The sequence below is a fragment of the Cryptomeria japonica genome, chromosome 5 (assembly GCF_030272615.1).
Source record: "Cryptomeria japonica chromosome 5, Sugi_1.0, whole genome shotgun sequence".
Classification (NCBI taxonomy): domain Eukaryota; kingdom Viridiplantae; phylum Streptophyta; class Pinopsida; order Cupressales; family Cupressaceae; genus Cryptomeria; species Cryptomeria japonica.
This window is the reverse complement of record NC_081409.1, coordinates 610,314,754-610,330,643: the sequence shown is the minus strand read 5'-3', so window position 1 is coordinate 610,330,643 and position 15,890 is coordinate 610,314,754. Positions and strand designations below refer to the sequence as shown.

Here is a 15,890-nt window from a genome sequence, read left to right as displayed (position 1 = left end):
AAACATGTTCGCTCCTCCATCTCTGGTGGCATCTCGACTTGAAACTATGGTAATGGATTTATCTTGGTCTATAGATTTTACAAAGTTAATTGTGGGGTCTTTTGTTCATACTAGTCTATTCACATGGGAGGAATTGAATTGGCAGTTGGAAAACTATAATGTTTTCATGGGGGACCCATGGATTGGGGGTTTTCTGGATAAGTTTGAAATTCTTGAAGATTCTCCGTCAAGATCAATTCTGATTTCTGTCATAAATGGTTTGTGGTATGATTCTCCAGTTCCATTTTTCTATTGGTTATATACTCATGCTTCTGTAATTGGAGAATAAATGGTTTTAATAGCAAGGATAAAATTTGAGGCTCTTTGGGAACTTTTCTTACATGTTGATATTGACCCACATGGATATCCTTCTTTTCCACTTCTAATGGATATTGCTTCTTTTGAAGAGTCTGCCAATGATGGTTAGAGATCAAGGAGTTTTGGTAAGATCTTGAATGGTTTTGATGGTGTTGCCTTTTTACAACTTCTGATCAATTTTGTTGATGTGTCATGGTGTTGTAATTCAAGCTTGTCTTCGATACATTTGTTGTATAGAAGTTATATGGATTAGAAGATGGGCCATACATATTTGGTTAGTTAAATCTCTACCTGGATAGGTTGTATATTTTGGATTTGGCAACTCAGTCTCAGGGCAATTTTTGTATTATGTCAGAATCATTATGTAAGTGTCTAGCAATTAGTTGGATTCTATAGTCCTCTTGGAGGGTGTTCTTTTCCCTTGACCGAATTATTGTAATTATCTATTTCCTATTATTATTCATATATTATAAACTTAGGCCTTTTGCTTTAAAGGAAAAAAAAATTAATGGTGGAAATAAAGTTTATCAATTAATAATTTTAATTTTAATAACAGTTTTGAAAAAAAAAAGAAGAAAAATTGAAATAAACAATCAAAATATAAAATTATAATGTTTATAAAGGCACTAAGGCTATATAATGCAATTAGTATGTAATATTGATATTAATAGGTTTAACATTTGTTAAACAAAATCACCAAATTTAATGACCATTACATGCTAATTAGAGTCTGGCAAGAGTTCAAGTATGTGCATAAGATTAAACTTCTTTACCATGCTTAATTAGCTATCCTCGGTTTATTGAATGAATAAAAGATTTTAATGACGTCCACGAGACTAAACAATCTAAGGGACCAAAGATGACATCCTTAATTAATCTTCAAATTCTTTTCAATGTCAAATCTTCAACTACTGATTTTGACTAGGAGGTTTGCAATTTGGTTAATTCTATCTTCCCCAAATAACTAGTATGTGTTGTGAACCCTCAATCCATTTTCGGACTCGGTGTGGATGTCCTCATAAGCTTTGCACTCCATGATGAAGTACCATTTTGTTTCCACCACCCCTTTATTGCAAAATATGCAAACTCTTTCCTCCCAAGTTTCATTGGGTATCTTCCACCTAGCGGTCTCACACCTAAGGTGGTGTGATCCCGATCTCAATTGTGCAACTAACATCCTTGCAGTCATCGTGATCTTTTGTTGTGTTAAACTCTTTAATGTAGTCTGTCTTTTTCTACCCAATCTACTTTGTCCACATATGATCTTTACTATATGCTCAACTTACTCTCGACAGAACATAGTCATTAATGATCTTTCCAATATTATAAGATAAAGCTCTTGCATGCAGAAGAATGAAAGATTTTATAGATTTCCCAATTACAAAAACTAAGATATTTTGAATGTCTAAACCACTAACTCGCCCATTATCGAAATAACCAACTTACGAATTAGTTTTTGTAACAACCTCGTTATTTTCAAGTTTTAATGTTCTGCTCGCTGAGTAATATGAAAGATCGTGATGTTATCACTCCAATCAAAATTTCCTTGATTACATCTTGAATGGTTAAGACTTCAAGTTTTATCAAATTATAATATAATTGTTGGTTTCTCAACCTCGTCTTTCTAATTTGAACATGATATTGTTTTGACAAATCCTGCTAGATCTTAGCTGACAATTCTACTCGAGAATTTTAAATTGCAGTTAATTAGCAACTTGATGGTGAGCGTACACCACTAAAATCACATTAACATTAATTGCTGGCTACTACAGTTTAAATCAGTTGTGTGACAGGATAAGGGATAGGTTCACAATGAAGCCATTCAAGAGTATGCAACATGTATGTCCAAAAAACGGTTTTGTTATTAATGTGGTTTTGAGTTCACCCATCTATTATTGAAAAATATATTTCAACTTAATCAAGTTTAGCGCTCCCATATTGCCCATCATGTTTTAGGGTTCAAATTAAATGATCATCGGTGATAATGTGCACCACCAGATGGTCGTTTGGAAAAGTTAATTAACTCGGCTAGCCATTCATGAAGCCCAAACCCTATGCAGAGAAGGATAACAACCCTTGAGATTCAGCTAAAGCAGTCATTAGGGGATGTGAGAGTATATGAAATTATGAATAACGCAACTACTTAATTATTTTTTAAATACAATCACACCCAAGATGTGGGTATGTGGACGATGATCTGAACCCAAGTTCCTGGTGGTGCTAAACCTAAAAATAGATAAAAACTTGAATAGAAATCTGGTGACAAAAACCTACAATCTGAGAAAGACAATTCTCATCTTTGAATTATCAATAATCCTTATACTGCGATTGGCTTTGTCAATTATTCATTAATATTCCGTTCCCATAAATAAAAGTGAAGCCAATAGACAAGAGAAAACTTGCTGAGCAAGGATAGGCAAGCGTGGTTAATGGATCAGCCTGCCAATTCTCACTTGATACAAATCAATAGAAAATAAAAGCAGTAAATTTGAGAGATCAAATCTCATTACTTTTCTGTTGGATGTTCTCAATACCAAGCAAGTGGCAACTTGGTATTCAAAACCAGATTTGGAAAATTAGCTTGATCATTCTTTCCAGTCAAATTGGCACATCTTCAGCAAAAAATCTGCTCAATGAGTGGTCATACCAGGGGTCATGTTGAAAACTTGACCACTTAGGACCTGTGTGCATAATAGAGGCCTCCAATGTGGATCTTTGACAAAAATATCCAAATGGCATACATCAAGCATAGGATAGTATGGATCTTCTCAGTGGATAAACAATATCATCTCTCATGGTGATGGGCCATTAGGATTATGGGTTTCAATGTCAACATGTTGAATTCCAGGAACAATTCGCTGGATTTCTTTCTCCAACCTGTCAACCTCAGAACCTAGGGCTGCAACCACCTCTTCACCTGTGAAGAAACAAAATAAAATACATGACAATGAACAATAGTATTTCTATAGAGTTATGGCATTAGTTTTTTTCTTCTTGGCATATACCTTTTTTCCCTCAAATAATAATGAACATTATTCATACCATAATTTGCCATGATATCATCAAGTGCAGAATCCTCTGTGTTCTTCACTGCCTCCCGAAACTGTTCAGATTTTCATGACCAAATCGTTACAATCATCTTAATACTTTTTCTAATAAGTGTTCCCAATCATAATATAATAGGTGAAGCCTTATTTGACCATGTTTCAATCTACTCAAGTACTAACAAACTAAATAAAAATTCAACATCTGTTACCTCTCGAGCCCATGCTTCACGCCCTGTGCGTTGAAGATAGTTCTGAACAATCGCCACTCCATTGAAATCTGTTGAAATGGTAAAAAGAGTTGAAGAAATTCCAAAACATTATAACAAATAGACAGTTCAAATAGTTTCTAAAGCCAAATTGTTGCATCTGAAAACAATCAAAACCATAGAAGCAAAAATCTTTCTTGGGAGGGGATGACCCCACAGTGTGATGGTAAGTCACCAGCCCTGTTTATAGGGCGATCACAAGTTCAAAGCCCAGGCCTTTCTTCGCACAGGAGCCCACGGCATGGCACACGCTGGCAGCAAGGAGGTACGCAGATGAGAACGTGGTTGACCAGGTGCAGGATGCCGCTGATGGAGGAACTGGGTGCTGCTGGCAGAGGTGGTGTGCGATGGACGGGAGATACAAGGAGAGGCACTGCCATTGTGGAGGGAGTGCACAGGGAGACATAAGGGTGCAGATCGGAGAGATAAGGGGTTGGAGACAGAGAGGTAAGGGGCCACGGCGATCTGAGTGATAAGAGAAATAAGGAGTTGTGGAGGGATAAGGAGATAAGGAGTGATAAGGAGGTGCTCGATTGAACTTAGACAGTGGTGGGTTGGAGTGATAAGGCATTTCATGGAGAGATAAAGAGAGGAATGTAGAAATCAGCGAGAGACAGATCTAGGAGGTGTTAATGCCTCAGCGGTAGCAAATTACCACAGGGATGGGGTCCCCCAATGTGACCCCACTGGATCATAGCTCCAGTCAAAAGCGATTATCAATAAAAAAAAAACTTTCTTGGGAATATCTTGACAAAACAACAAAATGAAGATCTTATTCTTTTCAATTCCTCGGGTTATCATTGGGAAAATTCTGGAAAAATATCTGGAACCAAAAAATGCAGAATTCAATAGGCCTTTGATCTACTGGTGAAGTTGAAAGGTTCTTAATGAGCCCACCAGGGATCAAGTCTTGCTGAGTGCAAGGCTCCGACATCATAAAGCATGAGGCCGGGATTGTGCCCCGGGTGAATCTGGCAGAACGAATACCCCTCATTCCTTGGCTCTTAGCTGAAGAGGATGAATAATCCTCAATTTAAAAAAAAAAATTGCAGAAAAATACAATACAAAAAGAGAGAAACGACTGATACTTTTTACACTTAAAAGTTTAAAACCATCTTTAATTGCACAGAGTTAGAGTGAAAGTAATTGAGAGCATACACCATGACTATTGAAATATGTATTTTCCCCATATTGATTTTGAGATTGCCGATTACAGGCTGCACTGGATAGTCCATTACTACATAGTTTGACTTCAAAGTTTGAACAGTCAAAATCAAATGAACATTACAAACTACAAATGTTAAGCTATGAAGTACAGTCAGCTGTGGGGCTGCAGTTCCTTGTTTTTGCAATGGGTTATAAACTTATACGTAATGAAGTAATGCTAGATCATTAAATTTTTTAATATGAACAAGGTAAATAGATTAGATTGTCTTATACACAGCTGGATGTGATCATATGCATTATAAACTGGATTGCTTACAATCACTTAGTTCAGTCATGCACTGAGTTATACCACTATTCAATATTCACTACTAAATAATACAATACAAGAGCCTTCATCCTCCTAATCTGATGTAGATCCTGATGCTTTGGTTCATTGTTGTAAATCTGTAGATAGGAGAAATAGCAAGGCACCATGTTTCTTGCGAAGATCAAGTACACCACCATCTCCATATTCTAAACCATTGCTTACAACAAAGATCTAGTTTTTATAGTTCTCACAACATCTATATTACATCCATCATAAAACCTTTACCTAGAGATGTGCAGGGGTACTGTCATAGCTCATATCTTCTTATTTTCACTATGTACATCGAAATTTGCACCCAAAAGTCTAAGGGATTCATAGGAACTAACATAGATATTTTCCTACTACCAATCATGAAATCTAACAAGGTAATTGTTGTCATTTTATGACACCTTTGGTCCATCAGTAAGAACCGATCAAATATATGTTCCATGGACCAGCGCTGCCCCAGTTGATCAAGGAGAGAAGAGTCATGAAGTGTGAAGTGTTGCCTTGTCCGGAGGAAGTCCCTCCCTTGGCCTTTCCTTCTTCCCCCGAACTCCGGAACCCCGAGGTTCCGAAGTTCTTTGCCTTAGCCGCTTTCTATCCTGCTTCGAAACTCCGGAACCCCGAGGTTCTGAAGTTCCCTTCCTTCACTTAGCTTTTCTCTAGCTTCTCCAGAACTCCGGAACCCCGAGGTTCCGAAGTTCTTCTCCCTTCCCCTTCCCTTCTTCGGAACTCCAGAACCCCGAGGTTCCGAAGTTCTTTGCCTTAGCCGCTTTCTATCCTGCTTCGGAACTTCGGAACCCGAAGTTCTTCTCCCTTCCCCTTCCCTTCTTCGGAACTCCGGAACCCCGAGGTTCTGAGGTTCTGAAGTTCCTTCCCTAGCTTAGCCCCTCCTCTCCTTAGCCTTTCTCCCTCCTCCTCCGGAACTCTGGAAACCCGAGGTTCCGAAGTTCTTTCTTTTCTTCTCCCCTTTCCCAAAACTCTGGAACCCTGAGGTTCCGAAGTTCTTTTGAGCAGTTCCCCTGAACCCCGAGGTTCCAAAGTTCCCTTCCCTTGCCTTCCCTGGAGCTCCGGAACCTCGAGGTTCTGAAGTTCCCTCCTAGCCCTTCTTCCTTCTTTTCTTCGGAACCCCGAGGTTCCGAAGTCCTCTTCCTCGCTTCCCCTTCTCTTCGGAACCCCGAGGTTCCAAATTTCCTTTTCTTCTCTTCCTCTCTCTATCTCGAAACTCTGCAACCCTGAGGTTCCAAAGTTCTTTCCTTAGCCTTTTGAAGTTCTCCGAAACCCCGAGGTTCCGAAGTTCCTTGCTCCTTCCCTTGTCTTCCTCACTTCGGGAGTCCGAGCTTCTGAAGTCTCCGGACTTCCTTCCGACTGGCGATACTTCTGGATGGCATGATCAACACTCAAGGCTTTAAATGCTCCGACAATTTTGGTGACTTGTGCACTTTCTTGTGTGGAGCAACAATGGTGCATTAAATGTTTTTGGCAGGATTTCCATCAAAGGAGGTATGGGGCCATGCTTGGTGACTTATGCCATAACTGACTTTGGAAGGTTAGTCAATCCACCTTCTCAGGATTGCCTTTTGTGAGTATGGCTAGGTTGCTTGTATGTACAAGTCAAGTGCATGCACTTCCTTGCACTTCCAGACTGACATGGAGGGGTCATAATCACCCTTGTAACCATTTTTTCTATATAAAGGCTGTTAAGCCTCATTGTAAAGGGTTCTCTCCCTGTTGTCTTGAGCTATTCTATGCTCTCCCACTTCTCTTGTATTTATCTTGCATCTATGCAACTGTAAGTTTGGCCATTGGCCTTATAATTAATTGAAAATCACCATTCTTGCCTTCTTTCAACCTATGTATGTTGTGTATGTTTTCTTACCTTCATTATAAGTGTATGTCTTGTGGCTTTGCTCTCCATATAAGTTGTGTTAACTTGTTTTGTGAGTGTGACTTGTGGGAATCTTTCTCCCCTCTTGACACTTAGCGAATTCTAACCTCCATACATGTATTGGAGTCACTCATGCAACTGAATTTTGTGCATCTCCTGGGTGTTTCAGTTAATTATTTGTCATCTCGGTGGGTAGAGGAACAATCTCTTCTTGGTGCATCACCTCCTTCTATTTCCAGCATTCTCTCTTCCCTTTACCTTTGCAAGTTGTTTAGGTAGGCTTAGGAATTAGTTTTAAAGTGTTGAGTTGGTTCAACCCCTGCACCTGATTGAAGAAGGAAGCCGGCCTTCTCCGGAGATTCAACTCCTTGCGCAAGGTCCCACACTTCGGGGTTGTTTCCATGTTTCACAAGGTTGCTGAGTTGATAGCTTAGCAAGGGTGCAAGCTTTTGTGATAACAATTTTTGGCATGCCCGATGGGACCACATTCGAATTACATACTAAGGATTTAGTGCTATTCTTAGTATCTCATCCTTTAGAGGCAGTCATCTTCAAGCACTTGGCGACTCTGCTTACTTGCTGAACCCCGGAACTCTGAGCTTTCCGTTGCTAGTCGCTGGATTCCGTAACCCCCAAAGCCCCGAGTTCCTGAGTTCTCTCAAACTTGCAACTTTGGAACCCCCAGGTTCCGAACTCCCGAACTTCCTCACTCCGAAACCCCGAGGTTCCAAGGTGCCGAAGTGGTCATAATCCGCAACTCCGGACCTCTGAGCTTCTGAGGTCGGTTGCAGATTTCATGCCCAGAATTCATACAAGGGCGTCTTCTAGAGGCAGTTTCCAATTCCTAGAGCTCCCATCTACAGATTCTAGAAGGCAGAGAGGTAGACCTTCATTGTCACCAGTCAGGGATGTCAAGGTTGTAAACACTCCATCTCCTAGGTCTCATTCTACTCCTCCATTTGCAAGACCATTACTATCAAAGGCTCCCACCACTCATATCAATAGACCATTGTTTTGCATGGCTAGAAATCGGGTTTTTGTTACCTTCAATGGGGGGAGTCCCCTTATTTTGACTCAATGGAGTGACATACCAATGGCTGCGTTGAAGAGTATACCATACTTCACCGGTGAAACAACTACTACCCCCATTGAGCACATTCAAGACATTGCAAACATCTGCTCTGTCCATAATATCACTCGAGATGATGTTGTTGTTAGACTCTTAGCCAAATCTTTGAAAGGCAAAGCTTTGCAGTCGTATAGAGGGTTGTCGTCTAGCTCCATTCACAATTGGGATGAATTGGGGGAGAGGTTATGCAACCATTTCGAAGACAAAAGTGATCACCTATCACTTGTGGAGCAGTTGACTATGATCAAGAGGGCACCCCACGAATTCATGGGAGATTTCAATTTCAGATTCCATAAGACATGGAATAGAATTCCTGCTCTAGTGAAGCCATCTCCAAATCATGCCTTCTTGTATCATCTTAGAGCTCTCAATAGCGATATAGTTGTCATGGTACAATCAATGGGTGGAGCCTCTCTACCGGGTGCATATGACATAGACATAAGAGCAGAAGATTGTTTGATTCAGGCTGGGAAGAGCTCCAAGGCCTCTAATGCCTCTCTTCGCAGAAGCTCCTACTCAACAACCCACCTTGGCTCCCGCAGGACAATCATCCACACCCTCTACATCCTCCAATGAGCTCCATGAGGTCAAGGTTCTACTGCAAAACTTTGGAAATGAATTGGTGGCACTAAAAAGACAGCAAACTCAGTATAGCAAACCTTACCAAGCACAAGGTCAGAATTATCAGCAAAATAGGCCATCCTTTCAAGGGCAAAACCAATGGAGCAATGTCGGGCCATTAAATAGTGTGAACCCCACAACCGCAAGCAACTCAAAGGTGATAGTTCCAATGCAAAATAACCTCGCCCAAGAGCAAGATTGGTGTCAACCATGCAATCAGCAACACAACCAAGGTGCATGCCAAAATGGAGGGTTTGTCCAAACTTTAGTAGTGCAAGATGAGCCGACCACTTCTGGCCAGCAATATGACCCAAATCAGCCTAGTGTTGGCACTCAAGCTCACTTACAAGGAGACTCTACCTTCAGCAATTGGCAGGAGGCAGAATTTTACGATTTGAACCAAACAAATGGTGAGTCCATGCTGCAGTATGCAAGGTCAAAAAAGAGAGCCATGGAGGCTGCCTCACCTTAAACATCAGCCCAAGCTCCAACACCCAATGTAGCATTACATGATACAACCCAAAGTACCATGCAAGGGAACAAGAGGCAGGAGGAGGCCCAAGTCGTCCAAAGAGCAAAGCCAGACCTTGTAGCCTCAAAGGGGCCTCTAAAGTCATCTGGTGCCCCTTTCAACATAGTTGATCAGATGAAGAACGCCAACCTCAACGTCACTATGTGGGAGGCCCTTTCCATCCCATCTCAAAGTTGATTTGCTTAAGGAGGCACTGAAGGACGTCGATCAGACAGGTGGTGAGGCAACGGTCAGCGGAAAGGCAGTCTCCACCAGTTTGGTGCAACCCAAGGAGGAGGAAGTTCAAGCAAGATCAGCAAGCCTCCCCCTTTCTATCTCTCCTTAATCATAGGAGATAATTTGGTTCACAACTGAATGATAGATTCAGGAGCTGGTAGCTCAATCATGCCTAAGAAGGTAGCTGATCTTCTTGGCATAGAAAACGAACCTCTGACCAAAGGGGTGGTCCAGTTAGATGGCACTTCTATTAAGACGATAGGGGTGGTAAAAAATTTGAAGTTAACCTTGCATGCATGCACTGGTTGCACTGTCTTGCAAGACGTATCAATTATCGACCTCCCTGTCTTCTTTGCCATCTGCCTGTCTAAAGAGTTCACCGCCAAGATAGGTGGGTACCTGTCTTTTGATTGATCCCGCATGCTATTTCGAACAAGGTATGGTACCAAGGTCACCATAAGGGCAGAGCCCATTGCCCAAAACCACATTGAGCCCTACACCCCTAGCCCTATAAACATGAATTGCACTTTGCATGACGAAGGGGAGGAGTGTACTGTCCGTGAGCCTGCCACTCTTTTGCAAGAGTTTCCTGATTGCTTGTTGTACGAATGGGCCAATGCTTTTCAGTTTGATCCATTAGCTGAGACTGAAGAGACCGGGCTTGGCACCTATTGTATCCATGAAGAGGATACTCCTATCCCTAACCTCATCAAGACACAAGGAGACTCAGAGGGGTTATGGAACATGTTTTTTGATGGTTCAAGAAACAAGAATGGTGTAGGTGTCGGGGTGATGCTTGTTTCTCTTGAGCAGGAGAAATACTTCATCTCTTTTAGGCTTCAATTTGGTTGCACCAACAATGTTGCTGAGTATGAAGCCTTGATCCAAGGTCTCCAACTTGCACAAAGCAGATAGATCAGATCTTTGCAAGTATTTGGAGATAGTGAGTTGGTTGTTAACCACATCCGAGCCCAAAGTGTAGCAAAGAACAACCTACTAAAATCATATAAACACAGGGTTTGGGATTTGAAGGATTTGAGGCCTTCAATATCCAAAGCATTCCTAGGGGTTAGAACAAGCATGTTGATAGGCTCGCAACGGTTGGCGCTCAGTTCGACATACCAACACATGTTGCAAGTGAGAAGGAGCAACACATTAGACTTGTTGTGAGGCCTGTTGTCCCAGACAATCAGGTGAATTGGCAAGTGTTTGAAAGCAATCAGCAGATCATCAACTTCTTGCAAAATGAAGTAGAATTTTCTGCTAAAAATCAGTCTAGGTTGCAAGACCAGTATGGAGATCAAATCATGCAGCTCAACTCCAACAAGCTGCCTAAAGATCTAGTTACCTTGGAGGGTATTTTCAACTCAGATGATCAGTTAAAGAAGAAGATGAACTTGGCTACAAAGAGGGGTGATTACAAGCCAGCTGTTGTTGCTGAGGGTAGGTTCTTGAACTTGGGCAAGGTGTGTTCCTCAACCGAGCAAGAGGCCTTTGTTGAACTTAGCCAACAATATGATGACATAGTTGCGTGGACCTATGAAGACTTGAAGGGTTTGGACCCTAGATTAGCCCAACATACCATAGAGCTAGACCCAGATGCAAAGTCAGTTAGACAAAAGCAAAGGCCAATAAACCCCAAAATTGAGCCACTAATGAGGAAAGAGTTGACCAAGCTCATAGAAGCCAATATCATCTTCCCTATCAAGCACTCCTCCTGGGTGGTCAACCTTGTCCCTGTAAGGAAGAAGAATGGGGAAATCAAGCTATGTGTAGACTTTAGGGATCTCAATAAAGCCTCCCTCAAGGATCATTATCCACTTCCCTCTATGGAGCAGATTCTCCAAAAGGTCAGTGGCTCAGAAAGATTTTCATTCTTGGATGGGTATTCAGGCTATAATCAGATCTTGGTCCAAGAATCAAACCAATACAAAACTGCATTTACTACTACGTGGGGTACCTATGCTTATCGTAAAATGCCCTTTGGGCTAACCAATGCAGGTGCCACATTCCAAAGAGCAATGGACATGGCTTTTAAGGGTGTATTAGCAAAGTTTGTGCTTGTATAACTCGATGACATAACTATTTATTCGAAGCATGCAGCTGACCATCTTGGTCACCTTGAGCAAGTGTTCATGAAATGCAGGGAGTATGGTGTGTCCTTGAATCCTAGCAAGTGTGTATTTGCTACTGATCAAGGAAGATTGCTAGGACACATCATATCCAAGGAGGCTTTGACCATTGATCCAGAGAGAGTGGAGGCTATTCTTTCTCTTCCACTCCCCAGTCACAAGAAAGGATTGCAAAGTTTCCTTGGTAGGATCAACTTTGTGAGGAGGTTCATTCCCAACCTTGCCACCATGGTAAAACCCCTCACTTCCATGTTGAAGAAAAATTTGGCTTTCCGTTGGACCAAGGAGGGAAGGGCCGATTTCGAAGACATCAAACAAGCAATTGCTCAAACCCCTACCCTTGTCAATCCTAATTACAAAAGGGATTTTATCCTCTATACCTTCGGAGGAGAATCCAGCATCTCAACTGTCCTAACACAGTTGAACGATGACAATTTGGAGCAACCTATTGCTTTATTAGTGAGGGGCTAAAGGCCTATGAGCTAAATATAGCTATGTGGAGAAGCAAGTCCTCACTGTTGTAAGGGCATTAAAAAAGTTCAGACACATGTTGTCCAACAACAGGATCCAGCTCTTACTTCCGCATGCAAGTGTCAAAGATTTCCTTCTAAACAAGGATATCAGTGAGGAGGGTTGGGTGAATAACCAAGGTCATGGAGTATGACATCAACATCAAGATCACCAAGCTTGTAAGAGGCAGAGGCCTATGTGAACAACTTGTCTCATCTTCTGAGACTACTTCAGAGGTCGCCCTTGTGTTACAAGAGGATCAACCAACTGGCAACAACACTCAATTCAGTTGGGTAGGTGACATGACCACCTTCTTAATGGAAGGTAGATACCCCCAAGGTCTGGACCAGACCAAAAGAAGACACTTCAGGTTGCAGTCCATTCCCTATGTCTTAGTGAATGGAACTCTTTTCTGAAAAGACTCTAATGGAGTCTTACTAAGATGCATCGAGCAAAACCAAGTCAGCAGACTGTTAGAGGAATTTCATGATGGCTCTTTAGGGGGCCACTTCTTTGCAAGGACTACGGCTATCAAAATAATGAGGACTGGTTATTACTAGCCATCCTTATTCAATGACTCACATAGATGGGTGAAGAATTGCAAGAAATGTGCTCTCTTCTCTGGGAAGCAAAGACTAGATGCCTTACCTCTTCATCCCATCCAAGCAGATCAACCATTCGCACAATGGGGTTTAGACTTCATTGGCATGATAAACCCACCTTCTAGTGCTGGCCATAAGTGGATCTTGGCCGCAACAGATTACTTCACTAGGTGGACAGAGGCAGTTGCATTGAGGGATGCCACGGAGGCCTCAGTGTTGGAAATCCTTAATGGAATTGTGACAAGATTCGGTGTCCTCTCCACCATCATATCAGACAATGCCAGGGCGTTTGTTGGAACCCAAATCAGTTCTTGGGCAATTAAGCATGGTGTATACTTGAAGACATCATCCAACTATTACCCTCAGGGTAACGGCTTAGCTGAATCTTCCAACAAAAACCTCATCAGGATAATTAAAAGGACAATTGAAGACAATCAGAGGGCAAGGCATACTAGGTTGAGGACAACCTTATGGGCTGACAGGATCACACCCAAGAGGGCAATCGATAACTCCCCTTTCATGCTGGTATATGGAAAAGAAGCAAGACTCCCAACTTCCCTAGAGTTACCCTCTCTTGAACTAGCACATCAGTTGGAATTAACAGCGAATGATACCATGACAGTAAGGCTAGCTGAGCTGATGGAGCTGGAGGAGGTTAGAAGTAAGGCTATGCATACACTTGAGACTCATCAAGAGCAAGTCAAGAAGGTTTTTGACAAAAAGGCGACTAATACGGTCTTCAAAGAGGGAGATCTAGTTCTCAAGTGGGATGCAGACAGAGCCAAAGTTGGGCGACACTCCAAGTTTGACGCTATCTGGAGTGGCACATATGTCATCACTAGTTGTAAGGAAGCCAATGCATTTCATCTCTCCAAGCTTGATGGCGAAGTTCTTCCAATCCCAGTGAATGGGATTCATCTCAACCCCTGCTTCTGAAGAGGATGTTGATGACTATGTAAAAATTAGACTATAAGTGCTTATGCACATGCCACATTCTCCTTAAGAGGGTGTGCGATCTAGTTTCTAGTTTTCCTCCAAGTGATGGCACACACATGTTTTGGGTCTTTTCGATGACTCAGTGCCCAATGGATGCTTAAGGCTTCTGGACTTCATGTTGAGCAGGCAAGCATCCTGCAGAAATCACCAAAAATGTTGTCATTTTATGACACCTTTGGTGCATCAGTAAGAACCGATCAAATATATGTTCCATGGACCAGCGCTGCCCCAGTTGATCAAGGAGAGAAGAGTGAAGAGTCATGAAGTGTGAAGTGTTGCCTTGTCCAGAAGAAGTCCCTCCCTTGGCCTTTCCTTCTTCCCCTGAACTCCCGAACCCCGAGGTTCCGAAGTTCTTTGCCTTAACCGCTTTCTTTCCTGCTTCGGAACTTCGGAATCTCGAGGTTCCAAAGTTCCCTTCCTTCCCTTAGCTTTTCTCCAGCTTCTTCGAAACTCCGGAACCCCGAGGTTCCGAAGTTCTTCTCCCTTCCCCTTCCCTTCTCCAACTTCGGAACCCCGCTTCCATAGCTTAGCCCCTCCTCTCCTTAGCCTTTCTCCCTCCTCCTCCAGAACCCTGAGGTTCCGAAGTTCTTCTCCCTTCCCCTTCCCTTCTCCGAAACTTCGGAACCTAAGGTTCCAAAGTTCCTTCCATAGCTTAGCCCCTCCTCTCCTTAGCCTTTCTCCCTCCTCCTCTGGAACCCCGAGGTTCCGAAGTTCTTTTGAGCAATTCCCCGGAACTCCGGAACCCCGAGGTTCTGAAGTTCCCTTCCCTTGCTTTCCCCGGAGCTCTGAAACCCCGAGGCTCCGAAGTTCCCTCCTAGCCCTTCTTCCTTCTTTTCTTCGAAACTCCGCAACCCCGAGGTTCCGAAGTCCTCTTCCTCGCTTCCCCTTCTTCTCTCCGGAACTCCAGAACCCCGAGGTTCCGAAGTTCCTTCCCCCTTTACCTTCTCTCTCTAGTTCCTTTTCTTCTCTTCCTCTCTCTATCCTGGAATTTCGGAACCCCGAGGTTCCGAAATTCTTTCCTTAGCCTTTTGAAGTTCTCTGGAACCCCGAGGTTCCGAAGTTCATTCCTTAGCCTTTTGAAGTTATCCGGAACCCCGAGGTTCCGAAGTTCCTTGCTCCTTCCCTTGTCTTCCTCACTTCGGGAGTCCGAGCTTCCAAAGTCTCTGGACTTCCTTCCAACTGGCGATACGTCTAGATGGCGTGATCAACACTCAAGGCTTTAAATGCTCCGACAATTTTGGTGACTTGTGCACTTTCTTGTGTGGAGCCACAATGGTGCATTAAATGTTTTTGGCAAGATTTCCATCAAAGGAGATACAGGGCCATGCTTGGTGACTGACTTTGGAAGGTTAGTCAATCCACCTTCTCAAGATTGTCTTTTGTGAGTATGGCTAGGTTGCTTGCATGTACAAGTCAAGTGCATGCACTTCCAGACTGACATGCAGAGGTCATGATCACCCTTGTAACCATTTTTTCTATATAAAGGTTGTTAAGCCTCATTGTAAACGGTTCTCTCCCTACTGGCTTAAGCTATTCTATGCTCTCCCACTTCTCTTGTATTTATCTTGCATCTATACAACTGTAAGTTTGGCCATCGGCCTTATTAATTGAAAATCACCATTCTTGCCTTCTTTCAACCTATGTATGCTATGTATGTTTTCTTACCTTCATTATAGGCGTATGTCTTGTGGCTTTGCTCTCCATATATGTTGTGTTAACTTGTTTTCTGAGTGTGACTTGTGGGAATCTTTCTCCCCTCTTGACACTTAGCGAATTCTAACCTCCATACATGTATTGGAGTCACTCATGCAACTGAATTTTGTGCATCTCCTAGGTGTTTCAATTAATTATGTGTCAACTCGGTGGGTAGAGGAACAATCTCTTCTCGGTGCATCACCTCCTTCTATTTCCAGCATTCTCTCTTCCCTTTACCCTGCAAGTTGTTTAGGTAGGCTTAGGAATTAGTTTTAAAGTGTTGAGTTGGTTCAACACGTGCACCTAATTGAAGAAGGAAGTCAGCCTTCTCCGGAGATTCAACCCCTTGCGCAAGGTCCCACACTTCGGGGTTGTTTCCATGT

The 15,890-nt window shown here is 42.5% G+C and overlaps 1 protein-coding gene across 1 annotated transcript in view; it reads right to left on the bottom strand.

The window, feature by feature from the left end:
- Nucleotides 1-2,635: 2,635 nt before the first annotated feature.
- LOC131065138 (metal tolerance protein C4) overlaps nucleotides 2,636-15,890 on the bottom strand; it is a 127,250-nt gene continuing 113,995 nt past the window's right edge. Inside the window, exons 11-13 of the mRNA XM_057999567.1 lie at nucleotides 3,614-3,681; nucleotides 3,400-3,460; nucleotides 2,636-3,274 (exon numbers count right to left, since the gene is read on the bottom strand). Of these exons, the coding sequence (XP_057855550.1) occupies nucleotides 3,150-3,274; nucleotides 3,400-3,460; nucleotides 3,614-3,681 (254 nt within the window). The 3' untranslated portion in view covers nucleotides 2,636-3,149. The remainder of the gene's footprint in view (nucleotides 3,275-3,399; nucleotides 3,461-3,613; nucleotides 3,682-15,890) is intronic.